Source organism: Hypanus sabinus, chromosome 8 (genome assembly GCF_030144855.1).
Source record: "Hypanus sabinus isolate sHypSab1 chromosome 8, sHypSab1.hap1, whole genome shotgun sequence".
In the NCBI taxonomy this organism is placed as follows: domain Eukaryota; kingdom Metazoa; phylum Chordata; class Chondrichthyes; order Myliobatiformes; family Dasyatidae; genus Hypanus; species Hypanus sabinus.
In genome coordinates, this window is record NC_082713.1 from 71,449,898 (window position 1) to 71,467,421 (window position 17,524).

Consider the following 17,524-nt stretch of genomic DNA (forward strand, 5'->3'; position numbering starts at 1 on the left):
AAAGGAGTAAGATTCTGATGGGTAAATAAGGGTTGAAGTGACAATTTATAGTGTCAGTAGTACAAATGCTTCAAAGCTATAATTCCATTGTTAAACAAACACCTTTTTCTGGATGGCTTCAAAAATTGCACAAATAAACAAATGGTTAAACATTTCCTTAGTTTTTTTCCCCTCCCATGACATAACTCCACTATGTAAAGTTTCTAATAGAAACATGCTAACTGGAAGGTTTAACCACGAATAACAGGAAAACAAAATAATTCTCAAACAATATTAATGCGTCTTAATATGCAAAATGGTAACAAACACAGAAACATTAATTTTTCAAGAGTTTATTTTGCTTGTTGCAGCTAATATGTCAGTTTCTGGCTTTTTTTTCTCCTTTGGATTTAGGAATTGCCTTTTTTTACTGATTTTATGTTCACCTATCACCATAATCTATTCACTATAAACATTTCTAACACAGCAAGTTATAATCCAAATTAAAGCAACAACTTAATAAGCAAATGACAGTGCAGGGCTGTGCAGCTTTTGTAATCAGCAGTTACATTTGAATACCATACTGCAATGCTAATTAATTTTATTTTCATGCCCTCTTAGTTAACATGATGCTTCCATGGCTGAGGGCAGTCCTCTGCTGTTACTCTCCAAATTGGCCATTCATGAACCAAGACTGTATAGCAACAACTTTATCCTGGCCATACATATCTACATGTCCTGTAACATGCACGTGCATGTTAAGGGAAAATCACCAATTATCAGTTGTGCTTGAAGACAATTAATCCAACTCAAGCAAAAGAGAACACTAGCCAGCTTTTATTACCATCTCCTCCATCATCAAACCTAAAAGGACTGAGATGAAAATAAAATGCTCTTGCATCCTATATACAATTATCTTTGTGTCTGAACCAGAGATTCAGCAGGAATCTGGTCAAACCACAGTTTCAGCAGGATTCAATTAGGAGGAGAGACGAGTTATTTTGTTTTCCTGGGGTGGAGGGGCTGAAGGGGAACTGACAGAGATACTCTAGATCATAAGAGGCTTAGATGGGTTGACGATCAGGAACTTTTCCATGCAGTAGGTGTCTAAAACTAATGGATATAAGTTTAAGGAAGGGGATAATTGATTTAAGGAGATTGAAGGAAATTTGTCACACAAAGGGCGGCTGGAATCTGAAGAACACTATCCGAGTGTGGATAGTGCAAGTAGATACTCTCATAACAACACACACAAAATGCTGGAGGAACTCAGCAGGCCAGGCAGCATCTACGAAAAAGAGTGCAATCGACCCTTAATCAGGACTGGAAAAAAAAATTCATACTCTAGTAACATTTAGGTATGCAGATCAGTGCTTCAATCAGCAATGCAAGAGAAGCCACAAACCAAATGCTGGTAAATGGGATTTGCAGAGATGTGTATCTCATGATTGGCATGGACATAGTGGGCTAAAAGGCCTGTTTCTGTTGAGAATAATCTTATCTCTTAAATAGATAGATGCTGATAGGAAAGTAACAATAACATTTTTATAAATGGGATCCTGGTACAATGTAGAATTGAAAAACACTGTACATTTACCTTCCTAAATAAAGTGGTCCTCTTTTGTACTTCTTCTCCGGCTCTTTCAAGTGCTGGAAGGTTACGTGGAATTCCACCTAAGTATGCAAGCAGAAAACCAAATAAGAATAAACACATTACAAAAGGGGTGAATACAAATAAATAAGATAAACTTTCTAAAGTCCCAGAAGTCACTAATAAAACACAAGTGGAAGCAATAAAACTAAATGTTGATATAAGATAGTTTGTTGTGGTTTTTCATCCTTCTCCTGAGTTCCTGATCTCACACCATATTGTCATGACATAATGAGAGCAGCCTAAAAGTCCAGCTTGGAGTTGAGTTGGGTGAGGGAAGCACCAAGTTACACATTTACAAATAAATCATTAATTACAGGACCAATCACATGAAATACTGAATATTCATAAAAAGGTTTCAGAACACATTATTTTTTTCATAATTAAATACTGTCCAGAATATTTTCATACATATAGGACAAAGGCAATACTTACAAGAGTTGACAGCAATGGCAATACCTACAAGAGTGATGCTGAGCAAGTTATAAAACTAAAGTAGGAATAGCAGGAAAGGCCACATTAGAACTGATGTTTCTGAGTTGGAAGAGCTGTGTTTGAGGTCAAAGTGCAGAGGCTTCAGCGAGGCTAAATGGCAATTTAGTAAAGTTAGGTTGTTCTTTTTTAAAAAAACAATGTACATCACGATTAGGAATGGCAGTCAGCAGACCATTTGCCTCCTGTGACATGTGGGAAACTATGAAGCCAAGTGGCCCGAATAACATTGTTGCAGAAAGTGAGTCCAGCTGCATCTCCTTTGGGTAATATTCAAAGCACTGGAGGAACTTGGTAAGTCAGGCAGCATTTATAAAGGGAAGCAAATTCCCTCCATAAAGCTGCCTGTCCTGTTGAGTTACTTTAACACTTGGTGTGTTTCTCCAGATTCCAGTATTTGCAGTCTTACCCAACTCCTTTGAGACTGCAGAGCCACAGTTGGGCTTATAGGGGAGCATACAGGAGACACAAGATGTCACAGTTAGGACTTCCAGGGAGACGGTCACAGTGTAGGTTCAGCCAGATAGATGGGTGACTACAAGAAGGGGCAGGCAAGTGATCCATGTGGCAATTCCCCTAACAACTACTGCTAGGGGTAGATGGCCTATAAAGGAAAACCAGCAATTGCCAGAACAGTAGCAGCACGATTCACTATGCTGTACAGAATGGAGGAAGACAGACTATGACAATAGTGAAAAGGCTTGAAATTCAGGGGAACAGAGGCATTTCTGTGGCATCATACGAGACTACAGAAAGTTGTGTTGCCCAGAATGACAATGCAGTTCATGGGAAGGTTGACTCATATGTAAAAGACAGTATGGGCCAGTCCACTAGAGGAGGAGATGAGAGGAAGTGTGAGAGGACTAGGGTAGACATAACTCCATTTAGCTTCATGCAAGGAGCTCCATGAAGGTAGATTTCAATAGCACACAACAGGGCCTGACAGAAGTAGATTAAGAACAACTAGTCAAGGAGAAAACAACATCCAATAAGTGAGATACATTTAAAAGCCAGATAGCAAGAATAATAGTAAGAGGAAAATAAGGTAAATTCAGAGAACAAAGGATATTGAAGGCTTGAGCAGGGAAAAGGAGGAAGTATTGGTATCTGATGTTTTTACAAGAGAAGTTATGGTAAAGGAAGCAAGGGAGGAGATTACTGGGCCTCTTTTTGCATTTTCATTAACCACATGCAAGGAGAGCTTGGTATTGACCAGCCTGCAAACTACAGACCAGTAAACCTTAATCAGTGGAAGGGCAGATGTTGGAGAATAGATAGGCAGAATTGTTTTCCTAGGGCAGCAAATCAAGAATTGGAAACGGTATAAGGTCAGGGGGCAGACATGTGAAGGGAAGCTTTTCACAGAGGGTGGTGGTTATCTGGGACAAGGTGTCACAGATGCTGGTAGCTGCACATACAATTGGATACAGGCCTAATATAAGCAAATAAAATTAGTATAGACTGGCATGGTGTCAGCCTGCACTAATCCTATTTGCCTAACTTTAGGCCTGTATCCAATCATACATGCAGCTGCCACCATTTCTTGAGAAGGTAGGTCACAAAGATCCACACTATTCTGTGATATTTATTACAACACAAGAGACCTACTTAGAACATCAGAAGTACTCCAACTTCCAACAAAACAATCTTACCAGACCTCTAAAAAACACAAAATGCTGGCAGAACTCAGTAGGCCAGACAGCATCTGTGGAATTGAAGTGTGTGGCCACAGGGAGATCCCGCCACTGTTGGAGGACCGAGCACCGGTGTTCGACGAAACGGTCTCTCAGTCTGCGGCGGGTCTCCCCAACGTATAAATGGCCACATCGGGAGCACCGGATACAGTATATAACGCCAGCTGACTCGCAGGTGAAGTGGTGCCTCACCTGAAAGGACTGTCTGGGGCCTGGGATGGTGGTGAGGGAAGAAGTGTGGGGGCAGGTGTAGCACTTCCGTTTGCAGGGATGAGTGCCTGGAGGGAGGTCCGTGGAGAGGGATGAGGGGGGATGAATGGACAAGGGAGTCGTGTAGGGAGCGATCCCTGCGGAAAGCCGAAAGTGGGGGGGAGGGGAAGATGTGGTTGGTGATGGAATCACATAGGAGGTGACGGAAGTTACAGAGGATTATACGTTGGATCTGTAGACTGGTAGGGTGATAGGTGAGGACCAGAGGGGCTCTATCCCTGGTGGGCTGGCGGGGGGTTGGGGTGAGGGCAGAGGTGCGTGAAATACGGGAGACGCGATGGAGGGCAGAGTTGATAGTGGACGAAGGGAAGCCCCTCTCTTTAAAAAAGGAAGACATCTCCTTCATCCTAGAATGAAAGGCCTCATCCTGAGAGCAGATGCGGCGGAGGAATTGAGAGAAAGGGATAGCATTTTTGCAAGAGACAGGGTGGGAGGAGGAATAGTTTAGGTAGCTGTGGCAGTTTGTGGGCTTGTAGTAGACGTCGGTGGATAGGCTGTCTCCAGAGATAGAAACAGAAAGATCTAGAAAGGAGAGGGAGGTGTCGGAAATAGACCAGGAGTCCATGGCCTCCTCTATCGTCAAGATGAGGCCACACGCAGTTCGATGGAGCAATACCTTATCTCCCGCCTAGGTAGCCTCCTTCCTGCCGGCATGAACATCCAACTCACTGACCTCCGTTGATACCCCTGCCCCCCACCCTTACCCCCATCCCTATCTATTATTTTAGTCTGGTTCTCTTTCTCTTTTCCCCCCTCACTATAATCTCTCCCCCCAGCCCTACATTTCTTTCTCTTTTATTTCCCATAATTCTCCACCTTCCCCCTAACCCATTTCCCTCCCGCCTATCACTTCCCAGCTCTCTACTTTATCCCTCCCCCCACTTCTTATAACCCCTCGACCATCCCATGTTACTTCACTCCTGATGAAGGGCTTCGGCCCAAAACGTCGTTATTACCTCCTCCCATAGATGCTGTCTGGCCTGCTGAGTTCCGCCAGCATTTTGTGTTTTTTTATTTATTTCCAGCATCTGCAGATTCACTCGTGTTACCAGACATCTTATAGATTCACACTTTTATTAGATATGAATAAATATTTTCTGGTAGTGTACATCACCAACCATATTGGGGATATAAAATTTGCGTATGACTAAAATACAGCTCATAACAGATTAAAACTATACTCAGCTCTAAATGTTATTAATAAAACTCAGATGCTTACCTGTTGCTATTAAACATTTATCATATGTTATTTCCACATCATTGTCTAGTCTTACTTTGTTCCCTCTGACATCCATATGTACAACCTACAAAAAGAAACAAAACTAAATCTTGTAATTAGGTCATGCTTTCTGACAAATATCTAAATAGCAATATCAGTTCAAATTCATAGGCCAACACAGAAATGCAAGGTAATCAAAATACTTAAAAATTACATTTCTATCATTTCATAAACTGCTCTGCTTGCTACTGTTTCTAAAAATGTGGTCAAATCAATCATCAACTAATACAAATTATTAAATCTAGATTTTTATACTTACTTTTTTTCTAGTCAACACTGCCACTCCTCCATTCTCCACAAAAGGCAAGTCTTGAGGACTAACATAGAAAGAAGGGGGCTGGAAGTAAATACTGTTTAAAACAAAAAAAGGAGCAAATTACTAAAAAAACTTTTAAGAATCACCTGAAACAACCATGCAGTTTTCTTTGTTTCCTCACATGAACATATTTCAATATTTTAACTTACTGCTATTAAGCCTCAAAAACTATTCACTTTCGATCATTTTCATAACTTTCTGCAGACTTAAATAAAGGAGATAATACAAGCTTAAAAAATGATTTTCATTCATCAATGGTTTTGCAGAAATGTAATCCAGTTCATAGAATGATATGCGTAAACTGTGACGTAAGTACAAATTAAGCCACATATCTATCAAGATATAACACAAAACGACGTTGCTACTTGTTCGAGTACCTAACTGCAAGACCAATAACCAAACAAAACACTAAACATGTTGGGATCCCACTCCCTTTATCCAGTGGTTTCTAACCTGGGTTGTGAGACTCAGGTGGAAAGCAGCAAGAAAGAAAAAATATCAAAATTTACAGATTTGAGACTTCAATTTAATCATCCATTTTAATTAAATAAAATTTAATTAGAAAGAACACAAATTCAGTTCAAAAATATATACTTGACCAGCTAGTGGCCCTGTTCTTAAAGGTTGCTTAAAATATCAGGCAAACTGCAGGACAAGCCAAATGTTAAATATAGTCTGACTTGAAACTGCTCTTTTCAGATCATTCCAAAATGGTTAAAATGTCAGTTCTTAAAGCTATTTTAACTAGAGGGATGAAATGAGGAAGAGAGACAAATGCTAGGTGTAACTTTATTGCAACAACTCAAAAGATACATGCTGAACATAAAATATTTTAACGATTATACATGGCCAATACTTTAAAATAAACTGCTTTTTTTATTTAAGTGGTATTACATAGAAAATTTTCTGTTTTTAAAAAAAATATATAACCAAAAAAATAAGGATTGGATAGGCTTGGCTTCTTTTCCTTACAGAAGCATTTGAGCAGAAGGGAGCTGACAGGGGCAAACAAAGTTGTGAGGCATATCTTGGGTAAATAGGAAAGTTGTTTAACCCATAGCAGAAAATTCTAAGACTACACGGTGCAGGTTTAAGGCAGGCATGGGCAAACTACGGCCCGTGGGCCATATGCGGCCCGTTAAGCTTTTTTAATCTGGCCCGCAGAACTTGATGAAATTATATTAATAAACCTTGTTAACGTTTTTTCCCCGCAATTCTGGCGATTTCCCAATAGATGACGCACTCTATATACATTTGTGGCGACCGATTTCCTGGCACATCCGAACCGGCTCACAATTAGCCAGCGTTCCGGCTAAGGGAGATAGCCTGCGGGGATTTGCGAGCACAGAGCTTTGGAGCCTCTGCGCCATGGGGGGGAGGGTGGGGGCAGGTTGAGGGAGGCTTAAAAGTGAGGCTGGGGATTTCGAATAAAGTTTTTTTCTTCGACTGCAGTTACCGACTCCGTGTCGTAATTTTAGCGCTGCATGTAGCACACCGCTACACATTGACCTTTGTTGAGGTGCAGCGTACTACTCCACATTTGCGCTTTACTCTTTGTTCGGCTCGACCTATTTGTGTGAACAGGCTTTCAGCGTCATGAACATCAACAAAGCCAGCCACGGATCCAAGTTAACTGACCAACACCTCAGATCCATCCTGAGAATCGCCACAACAAAACTAAATCCAGACTTTGATGCGCTGGCTAAAACGGGAGACCAACAACACTGTTCCCACTGAAATTAAAAATATGTTTCTTCGTTGCGTTATGTAAAAAATGCATTTGAAAATATTTTTTTCAATAAGCCTTACACGTTACATGTCATTTCTGTTAAGTGATGGACATGAGTAGTGCGCAGGTGCACGTACGTTCTCAAAATAAAAAATGCGCTCCAGATCAAATATCGCGCTCCGCATACTGGCACTGTTCTGTCTTTGTGCTGGTCGTTGTTGAGTTTTGGCACAGGGGACAATTGAATAAGAAGGAGCAGGACAAGTAGACCTGCATCTCCTACCGTTTTTGAAATAAAGACAGTCAGGACGAGAGTGATGATGATAATATCTTGAAGGATAACAGAATTTTCAGTGCTTTAAAATAATAACAGTTACTATTAAAAAAGCTGTATTTTATTCATTTAATTTTCAGTGTTTTAAAAGTCATTTCAATAAATAGCTAAATACCATGGGACTTCAAAGACAGATATTTTGTTGTAATGCATTTGTTCATTTTCAATTGAAATTAAAGCACATGTTTTCTACATATCCCATGATATTTTATTTTCTCTTATGAGGTGTATTACCAAAACACTCCGTCCATCTGCTCCTGGTCCGGCCCCCCTGTCAGATTTTAGAACCCTTTATGGCCCACAAGTCAAACAGTTTGCCCACCCCTGGTTTAAGGTGAGTAGCAGATTGCACACTGTTTGAGAATGTGGTGGAGGCAAGGAGTTTCACAACATTTAGGAAGTATCTGGATGAGCCAAGGTATAATATCATACGCTGGAAAATAAGATTAACATTAAGGTCAACACAGGCAAGGTGGGCCGAATGACTGTATGACTAGAACTCATAGTATTTCCACACAAACTACTAGTGTCACATACATTCCAGTTTTGCTAGAGAGATTTAATTTAAGCAGGTTCTCAGTATAGAAAACCTGGATGCTTATTTCCTCTTTCAAATTAAGCACAAACCCCAAAAGTTAGCAAAATGAACATAAATTTGTTTAAAACTGCAATAGCCTCACAATCATCAAATTTTACAGCCAGATGCCCCCTTAAATACAGACACAATTATAATATAGAGAAGGAGACAGTTAATTTGCACACAGCAATGTAGTTATGTGCAGGTGATCTATTTCATATTGATTATTGAATAAGCATTTTCATGGTGTCCTGAATAAAGTCCCTTATATTGTTTTCAGGATAGTGCCAAGAGCTACTTTAAACCCTAAAAGACACACAACTCCTCCCTTAAAACTCATAGGGAAAAACTGTCAGATGTTATTAACTGCAGTGTAGTACATGGCCAAAGCAATTGTCTGAGAGAGGAAAAATCAAAGCATCAAGTAACATCATAAGTCAACTTCCAAGCATTACCATTGAAAACAAATGATACATTTGTTGAACAATTCTTACATCAAGACTTCAGCAATATTAAAAGCATACCTCCTTTCTTTTCCATTCCACTGCTTAAATTTCAGCGTTTCTGTAACACTGGAGTCATCCGAAAACCAAAGCTCTTTTGAAAGAGGTGGCCGCATGTACGGCAAATCTGGCTCTTCAGTGATGATAAGAACCTAAAACATACACATGTTAAACACCTGAGAATCCAAATTCTGATCCAACAACAAAAGGTAATCTAAATACAGAGTATTACAGATGCTGGAAAAGGTTATGGATCTGAAACATTAATGCTATCTCTCGCCACAGATGCTGTTAATATGCTCAGTATTTCAGTTTTTGTTTTTAGTACAGTAATACTTTCAACTTAGCAAAATAGTCTAAGGTACTCCACAGGAGGATGATCATAGAAAAAACTGGCAATAACCCAACTAAAAAGGTATAAGGATAGCTGACCACTACTTAGTGAAAGACATGTTTTAATAAACACTTTAGAAAGAAAAGACAGACAGCCAAAGGCTTCAGAAGGGAATGCTGGAGTTTACAGACTTGACCCCAATCAATGATGGAAAACTATATCTGGGAATGAGGAAGAGGGCAATCAAAAGTTGCAACTATTTTATCAAGTGCCATCTAGTGCAATTTACTACTATGTTGCAGGGTACACAATCTGACATGCTTTTTCAAACTGGCTTTTATGCGGTTCCAGACCTACCAACATGGTTAAATAAAATTCTGCTGGAATTTTAGAAGATCAACCCCCTCTGCAGTCACTTAATTTACAGTTAAAACTTAAAACTTCCAGTTTGAGGGCGCTAGAGAGAGACAGCAATGACTTACTGGCAGCAAACAAAACTGACTATTCAATTAATCACACTTTTTATGGAAAACAATCACGCAATCATTACCTGTAGCTTCCCTTTCAGAGTTGAGCTTTTGCAATGTGTACTGAAGTTAAAGGTGCAGGGTAGTTGTGGCACGATGTGTACAGGCCGAATTGAGACACGGGGCCAGATTGAAAAGGTCAGGGTGTCAGAGCTGGAGCTGGTGTTCAGCTCACTGTTTGGTAAGATTTACTTGTCTTTGTGCTGAACTGAGGCTGTGGCCTGTAATTAACAGCCTCCTGGATCTGCTGCAGTGATACATTGGCGCTGTGCCTGTGAACTCAGTTTTGTGAACTTTAGTTCTGAATGTTATTTGCTTACTTTCTATGGTTTGCATGGTTTGTTCTTTTGTTTTGCACACTAGATGTTTGACAGTCTTTTTTAATGGGTTCTATTGGGTTTCTTTGTTTTGTGGCTGCCTGTAAGATGAATCTTAAGGTTGTATACAAACTTTGATCATAAATGTACTTTAAACTTTAACACCAGAGGGCGCAGGCATCAGATTTAAGGGACATCATGTTTTACCCAATACCTTCTCCTCTCTCAATACTGATTATTTTCATTCTCATTCCTTTTTCCCAAATTTTTCATTACTGAGATACATGAAGACTGATTTAAAATACTTGAATTTCTACTATTTTTCAGCCTCATCTTCTAATTTTACTTCCTCTGGTCCTTTCTGAGAAACTTACTGTCTATACAGACCTGAATAAGAGACCTGAACAGACCTGAACTGTCTATACAGACCTGAACAGGAGGCAGCGATTTAACCTTTCCATCGCCTCTTCTGCTGTCCAGTAAGATCGTGGTTGATCTTTTACCTTTAAGCTACTTTCTTGCACTAACACAATTCCTTTAATATCCAAAAACTGCTCAATCTCAAATGTAAGTGAATCCTTACAGACTTCCGGGTTACAAGATTCTGAAGATTTAATACAGCCCCTATGTGACCCTGCCATTTCAGTACTAATAAGTGATGCTTTCTTTCAAATCTACTACTTTTTACTCTATGAAATACAGTCAGGAAAATGTTATCTCTTTATTACCCAGCTGAGCCACAGAATAATTTATGTTTAAATAAGTTCACCTTCTGAACTTGCAGGCTTTCTGCCCTCAATGGACTACTTTACCCATCTCAAAAATCAATCTGATAAGCCTCTTGCAGTAAGGCCAACCTACCCCTTCTCTCCTAATCACTTGCTGTATCTGAGCAACAACTCCAAGAACACTGAAGTTAAAGTCAGAGATACAGCATAGATACAAGCCTCATGGTCCATCGAGTCCACCTATTCCCACTAATTCCATATCAGAATCAGAATCAGGTTTATTATCACCGGCATGTGACGTGAAATTTGTTAACTTAGCAGCAGCAGTTCAATGCAGTACATAATCTAGCTGAGAAAATAATAATACAATGAAAAGAATAATAACCAAATAAACCAATTACATATATTGAATAGATTTTAAAAAGTGCAAAAACAGAAATACTGTATATTAAAAAATGTGAGGTAGTGTCCAAAAATTCAATGTCCATTTAGGAATCGGATGGCAGAGGTGAAGAAGCTGTTCCTGAATCACTGAGTGTGTACCTTCAGGCTTCTGTACCTCCTACCTGATGGTAACAGTGAGAAAAGGGTGCTGGAGGTCCTTAATACTGGACACTGCCTTTCTGAGACACTGCTCCCTAAAGATGTCCTGGGCAATCTGTAGGCTAGTATCCACTAGATTTACAAAATTATGCAGCTTCTTTCGGTCCTGTGCAGTACCCCCCCCCCCCCCCCCCCCAATACCAGACAGTGATTGAGTGTATTTGTTGACATGCCAAATCTCTTCAAACTCTTAATAAAATATAGCTGCTGTCTTGCTTTCCTCATAACTACATTGATATGTTGAGACCAGGTTAGATCCTCAGAGAATCCTATTCTCTCTGCATTCTATCAACTCACCACATTCACCTACATAGTGGTTAATTAATCTAATGATCTGCACATCTCATAAACTCCACAATATCATTTAAAGCATGCTATTTTCTTATATTGTCTCTCAAAGCAGAAGATCTCACATGCCCACTTCAAACTCCATTTACCATGCACATGCCTATTCAGTTTGGCTGTTTATATCCAAGAAGTCTGTCTGCACTCCCCTCACAACTCACTGATATCTTTGTCTGCAAATTGGATATGTTACACCAACCAAATCACTTCATCAATATCATTGTTAGAGTTTGTAAACAGCTGAGGTGCCAGCACTAACCCCCATGATACCCCATTTGTCAAAGTAACCCAACATAAAAATGCTTTATTTTTATGGTTTCCTCCAGTTAAACAATTTTCAGTTCACACAATTAACACAAGCTCTAATTACTTGTGTTCTACTTTTATCCAATAAACTTGTGTGTGGCAACTTAAACTCTTTGTACTTATATTCACTGAACCCTTCTAATCTATTCTGCTCACTGCAGCCTCAAAAGAATTCAGAATCAGAATTATTATCACCAGCATGTGTCGTGAAAGTTGTTACCTTAGCAGCAGCAATACAATGTAATACATAATATAGAAGAAAATAACAATAATAATAAGTAAATCAATTTACAGTACACATATATTGAATAGATTAAAATCATGTAAAAAACAGAAATAATTGTATATTAAAAAAGTGAGGTAGTGTTTACAGTTTCAATGTCCATTTAGGAAACAGATGGCAGAAGGGAAAAAGCTGTTCCTGAATCGCTGACTGTGTGATTTGTTTCTCTTTATTTCCCCCTTTTAGTAGGGTTATATTTGTTGTCTTCCAATCTACAGAATTTTGGAACACAACAACCTACACATATAAACATAAACTTTATATATCCCACTCACACGGACCCTTGATTAACGAGTGTTTGAACATGACAGATAGTAATACAGATCATTTCAACTTTGCATCCATTTAGTTGACACCATGCTGCTCACAGCATTTAGGACTCAAAACAGTTCTCGAAAACAGTTCCTATGCATCAAATTACAGTCGCACATCACTACCACATTTTTCACTCCTCAGCTTTAACAGCCCCAGATGCCATGGTCATTTTACTCATCCTCCCTGTGGTCATTGCCACTACCCACTAAGCCTTCAAAATTCATAGACTTGTCAGACAAGTGCAGGAGTCAACAAGCTTCTATTGCTGTCTTCTGGATTCCCTACCTGCTTCATTCTAATTGCACCCTCTTCAATTACTAAATCTACAGATTGCAAAAGTTCAAACTACTTCCCCAGAACAAAATGCTCAGATAACACTCTCTTTTCCTGATGTAATGAAGAAATCTCAAACATTGGCTTGATTCCTCAATTGTCATAATTCCAACAATCTCCAGCAGCTCCCATGTGCTCCAGCCACAACATCCCCCCCCCATGTGTTTTGATCTAAATGCCAATTAAATTTTATGACTGCCTGTTTATAATTAACAATCTGGTTTTAAATTATCAATTTGAATTACACACTTGCTCTGAGTTATAGTTCTGAGAAACTGAAATTGAGGAAATGAAGAACTACACCATCCACTAGCCAATTCTTTCCACCCTTCATATTGTGTCATATTCAAACCTTTCCACTGGTTCTGAAATTCGTTACTACCACTTATTAACTCCACTGATTTTTGCTACAGAAAGCAGATTGCTTTTTCCCTTCACTTAATTCCTTCACACATTGAATTCTCAAATTCTGCATCCTAGAACTGGATTGCATTTTACCGATCACTACCAAAAGCCTATTTTTACCCTGAACATTTTCAAGAAAAATTCCATAGACCCGAATTTCTCATGAATCAATAATTACTAAGTAACTAATTTAATGATAATGTCATTGGCAGACAAACCTATACACTACTGAATATATGATAAAACTACACAGTCAAAGCACAAGGTACAAAGCTCATCACACCTTCACCAAAACTGCAAATTTCATACACTTCAGCAGTACTCCACTGAAGTGGAATTTGAACCCATCATGCTCTTTGATATCACAACCACATCTCAACTTCAACAGACACACCTCTCCCTTCCTAAGAGGAGACTGGCCTATCCATACAACAAATATGCATATTTTACAAATGGGAAGCAATTATTATTTATCAGTCAAACTTCTAAATCCTAGAAACCCCACCAATTCTATTTTATCAGCTCTTTGGATTTTAGTGCTTCCATTATTCCCCCCCTGTGCTAGATACTCCCAATTAGGGAAACACCATCCCAGCATTCATCCTGTCATTCCCATCAGAATCTCATATGTTTCAATAAAATCATTTCTCATTCAATATTCCACTGACAATAGGTTTAATCTTCATTCATTCAAGCCTTCATTCCACGAATTAATCTTGTGGATCTTTTCTGCACTGCCTCCAGTGTAAGCACGTCATCCCTTAAACATGGAGATTAAACCTGTAAAATGTATTCCAGTTATGAACACTAGATGTCATCAGGTAGACTGACAACTTTTTTTTTGCCTGGACTACTATGTGTAAATGCATTTATTTTTCTTTAAAATCTTTTTTACCCATTGCATTCTAGTACAGGCAGAGTTCCACTGGTACCAGACATATTTTAACACTCATCTCTCTGCCTTTTTTTTTCAGTTTAAATTGGGATTATTTCTCCTTCCCTAATCTAGGGTTGTTTAAGAAAAATATATCTTTGTATGATGGTACAATATGTCATATTTTTCTATTTTGTCATTTTACTTAGAAGAGTTTTAAGACACTTTAGTCAATTGAACAGAGACAGGAAATACATAACACAAATGTATACTTAAATACAAATCCATATAATGTGAGATTATTGCCCACCCTTGCTCCAGGATCTCGTGCACGGATAGATCTCGCTGCTGCAAATGATGCAGTGCCTCCACCAATCAGAAGATACGGAGCATGCGATGGGATGCTTGGTCTAACACTGACTGGCTCGACTGCCAATGCTGTCAGAAGAGAGAAAAAAAAATTAATAAATTGTACATGGCCTTGAGCAATGAAACAAAGGACTTTTAATCCTGTAATCATTGAACATGTACGGCAAGCTATGTCCCTTCTTGATTAATCCTATTGTTGTAAATCCTTGGTTATAATGCAATAGGTTATATTTTGTTTGTGATGGACTGCAGAAACAGCACAGTCTGACATAAAAAATTAAACAAGTGCCATAAACAACTCTAGAAAAAAACATACTGGATGAAATTTAGACCTAAAACTACAAAGACTAATTTTATGCTACTTTTGAACAGGTAAATAATTTGCTCCTATATATTTTAGAGCAATTCAAACAACCATATCAGCTGCACCACAGGCAAAATGTCAAATTTTGACAAATCATGCATCTTAAAAATGCTACCCAAATCATATGGTATACTTCATTCTACAGAATAAATACAATCAAAAGGCAGATGAATACATTTTCAAAAATATTTGTACTACTAATCATCAAGCTTCAAAACCTGGGCCTCTGTACCTCCCTCTGCAACTGTATTCTTGATTCCCCAATGGAAGACTACAGTGAATATTTAGTGGTAATACCACCTCCTCACTAATAATCAACACGGGTGCACCTCAAGAATGCGTGCTTATCCCACTGTTGTACTTTCTCCACACCCATGACTGTGAGGCTAGGCACAGCTCAAAAGCCACCTGTATAGTCTGTTGATGCCATCACACGTGGAGGGAGAATCTCACATGGCATTGAGCTGGCATACAGCTGATTGCCTGGTTGAGTGTGTTGCAACAAAAACCTTCCACTCAATGCCAGCAACCCAAAGGAATTGAATGTGGACTTCAGGCAGGAGAAATTGGGAGAGCACACACCAGTCCTCATTGAGGGGTTAGTGTTGGATCGGATGAGCAACTTCAAGTTCCTGGGAGTCAACAGAAGATCTATTCTAGCCACAACATATTGATGCAATCACAAAGATGGCAAATCAGCAGCTAAATTTCACTTGGAGATTTGTTATGCTACCAAAGACTCTAGAAAATTTCTACAGATGTGCCTGGAGAGTATTTTGACTGATTATATCACCGATTGGCATGGAGGTTGTAATGTGCAGAATCAAATAAGGCTGCAGAGTTGTAGACTCAGCCAGCTCCATCACAGGCACAGCCCTCGCCACTATCAATATGTTTAAAAAGCAATGCCTTAAAAAGGTGCAATCCACCATTAAGGACCCTTACCTGCAGGACATGCCTCATCTTATTACTTTGTTTATTTACTTTGTTGCATAGTGCCATTTTTATGTCTGTACTGTACAGCTATAAAACAACAAATTTCATGATGTATGTCAATGATAATACACCTGATTCTTATTCTAAAGTTCTCAATGTTATTAAGTACAAATTGATTGTGTTTAATGGCTTATATGCGCAAAATAACACTTAGAATACTGTTACACAGAAGAACAACGAGTAAAAACCACCTTCAATCTTAATGCTTACAACTCTTATCGGAATTGGATATATGCTCAGTTTCAGATTTCTCTCCTGTAACTTGCACTGAAATCTGTTTGGGCAATTCTCTGTCAACTAATTTAGGCACATCAGTTGCAATGGCAGATTCTGCAATCACAAACCATTGGACTCTGCTTGTCCATATCATAAATACATTGAAATCTACTGATGCTGGAAATCCAAGCAACACACGCAAAATGCTAGAGGAACTCAGTTGGCCAGGCAGCATCTATGGAAAATTGCAAAAGTCAATGCTGACTGGCGGACTGAGTTCATCCAGCATTTTGTGTGTATTGCTTATTCATATCTTACAAGGTTTAAAGCAACTTCAAGCCGTCCTTCAATATAAATAGAGTAGCCAATGCCAAAAAAATGCTTGCATAACTAAATCCTCATCCAGATTACAGCATTTTAATTAGACAATTTCAAAAGCCAGAAGAGGTAAAGTTCATATCTTCAGACAAAAACTTCTCAAATGACCTGAGCAACATCAACAGTTCCTTGTTCTGAATCAAGGCCTATGCCATTAAGAAAAGGTTCTGATGTAATTCAACATGCTTGCAAATGTAATAACCATCCAAAAAAAACCAATTCAAACTGTTCCATTAAACTTATTCTAAGCAACAAAATTACCACCAGCAAACTAAAACAAAGAAAATGCACCTTCTAAACTTATTATACAGATAATTTTTAATACCACTTCCTCCTTTGGCTGTGTTCAGCTCAGTTCCAAACAATTAAATTTTTGGTTCTGAAGTGCTTATGCGCCAGTACTTCAAGCCAATGTAAAACTATAAGATGTTAAAAAACTGTAAGCGTCATAAATTTTGTTTAAACCAATATAAACTAACCAGGGTATCAAAAACAATTGATCCATGCTTTCTGAAATTTCGTACCCCACAAAGTTTTCTATCTGATTTATTCCTTGCTATTTAAGAAAAAGAAAGAGACATCTTCAACATCTCCCTGAGCAGCACCACCATTCTAACGTGCTTCAAGGCCGCCACCATTATCCCCATGCCGAAGAAGTCTTCAGTGTCCTGCCTAAATGACTACCGTCCCACTGCAGTTACATCCATCATCATGAAGTGTTTCGAGAAGCTCGTCATGAGGCATATCAGGACCCTGCTGCCCCCCTCACTGGACCCCCTGCAGTTTGTGTACCGTCCCAACCACTCAACAGATGACGCCATTGCCACCACCCTCCACCTGGCCCTAACCCACCTGGACAAAAAAGACACATACGTTCGGATGCTGTTCATAGACTTTAGTTCAGCATTCAACACAATCATCCCTCAGAAACTGACTGGAAAGCTGAGCCTATTGGGTCTGAACACGTCCGTCTGCAACTGGATCCTAGACTTCCTGACTGGGAGATC

General features: G+C 39.1%; 1 protein-coding gene across 2 annotated transcripts in view; it reads right to left on the reverse strand.

Annotated features, from left to right (window-relative positions):
• aifm1 (apoptosis inducing factor mitochondrion associated 1) overlaps positions 1–17,524 on the reverse strand; it is a 68,217-nt gene that overhangs the window by 26,562 nt on the left and 24,131 nt on the right. For both annotated transcript variants that reach the window (XM_059977324.1, XM_059977325.1), the window contains 5 exons: positions 14,505–14,632; positions 8,846–8,976; positions 5,625–5,715; positions 5,306–5,390; positions 1,577–1,653 (listed from right to left, as the gene is read on the reverse strand). In XM_059977324.1, coding sequence (XP_059833307.1) covers positions 1,577–1,653; positions 5,306–5,390; positions 5,625–5,715; positions 8,846–8,976; positions 14,505–14,632 — 512 coding nt within the window. The remainder of the gene's footprint in view (positions 1–1,576; positions 1,654–5,305; positions 5,391–5,624; positions 5,716–8,845; positions 8,977–14,504; positions 14,633–17,524) is intronic.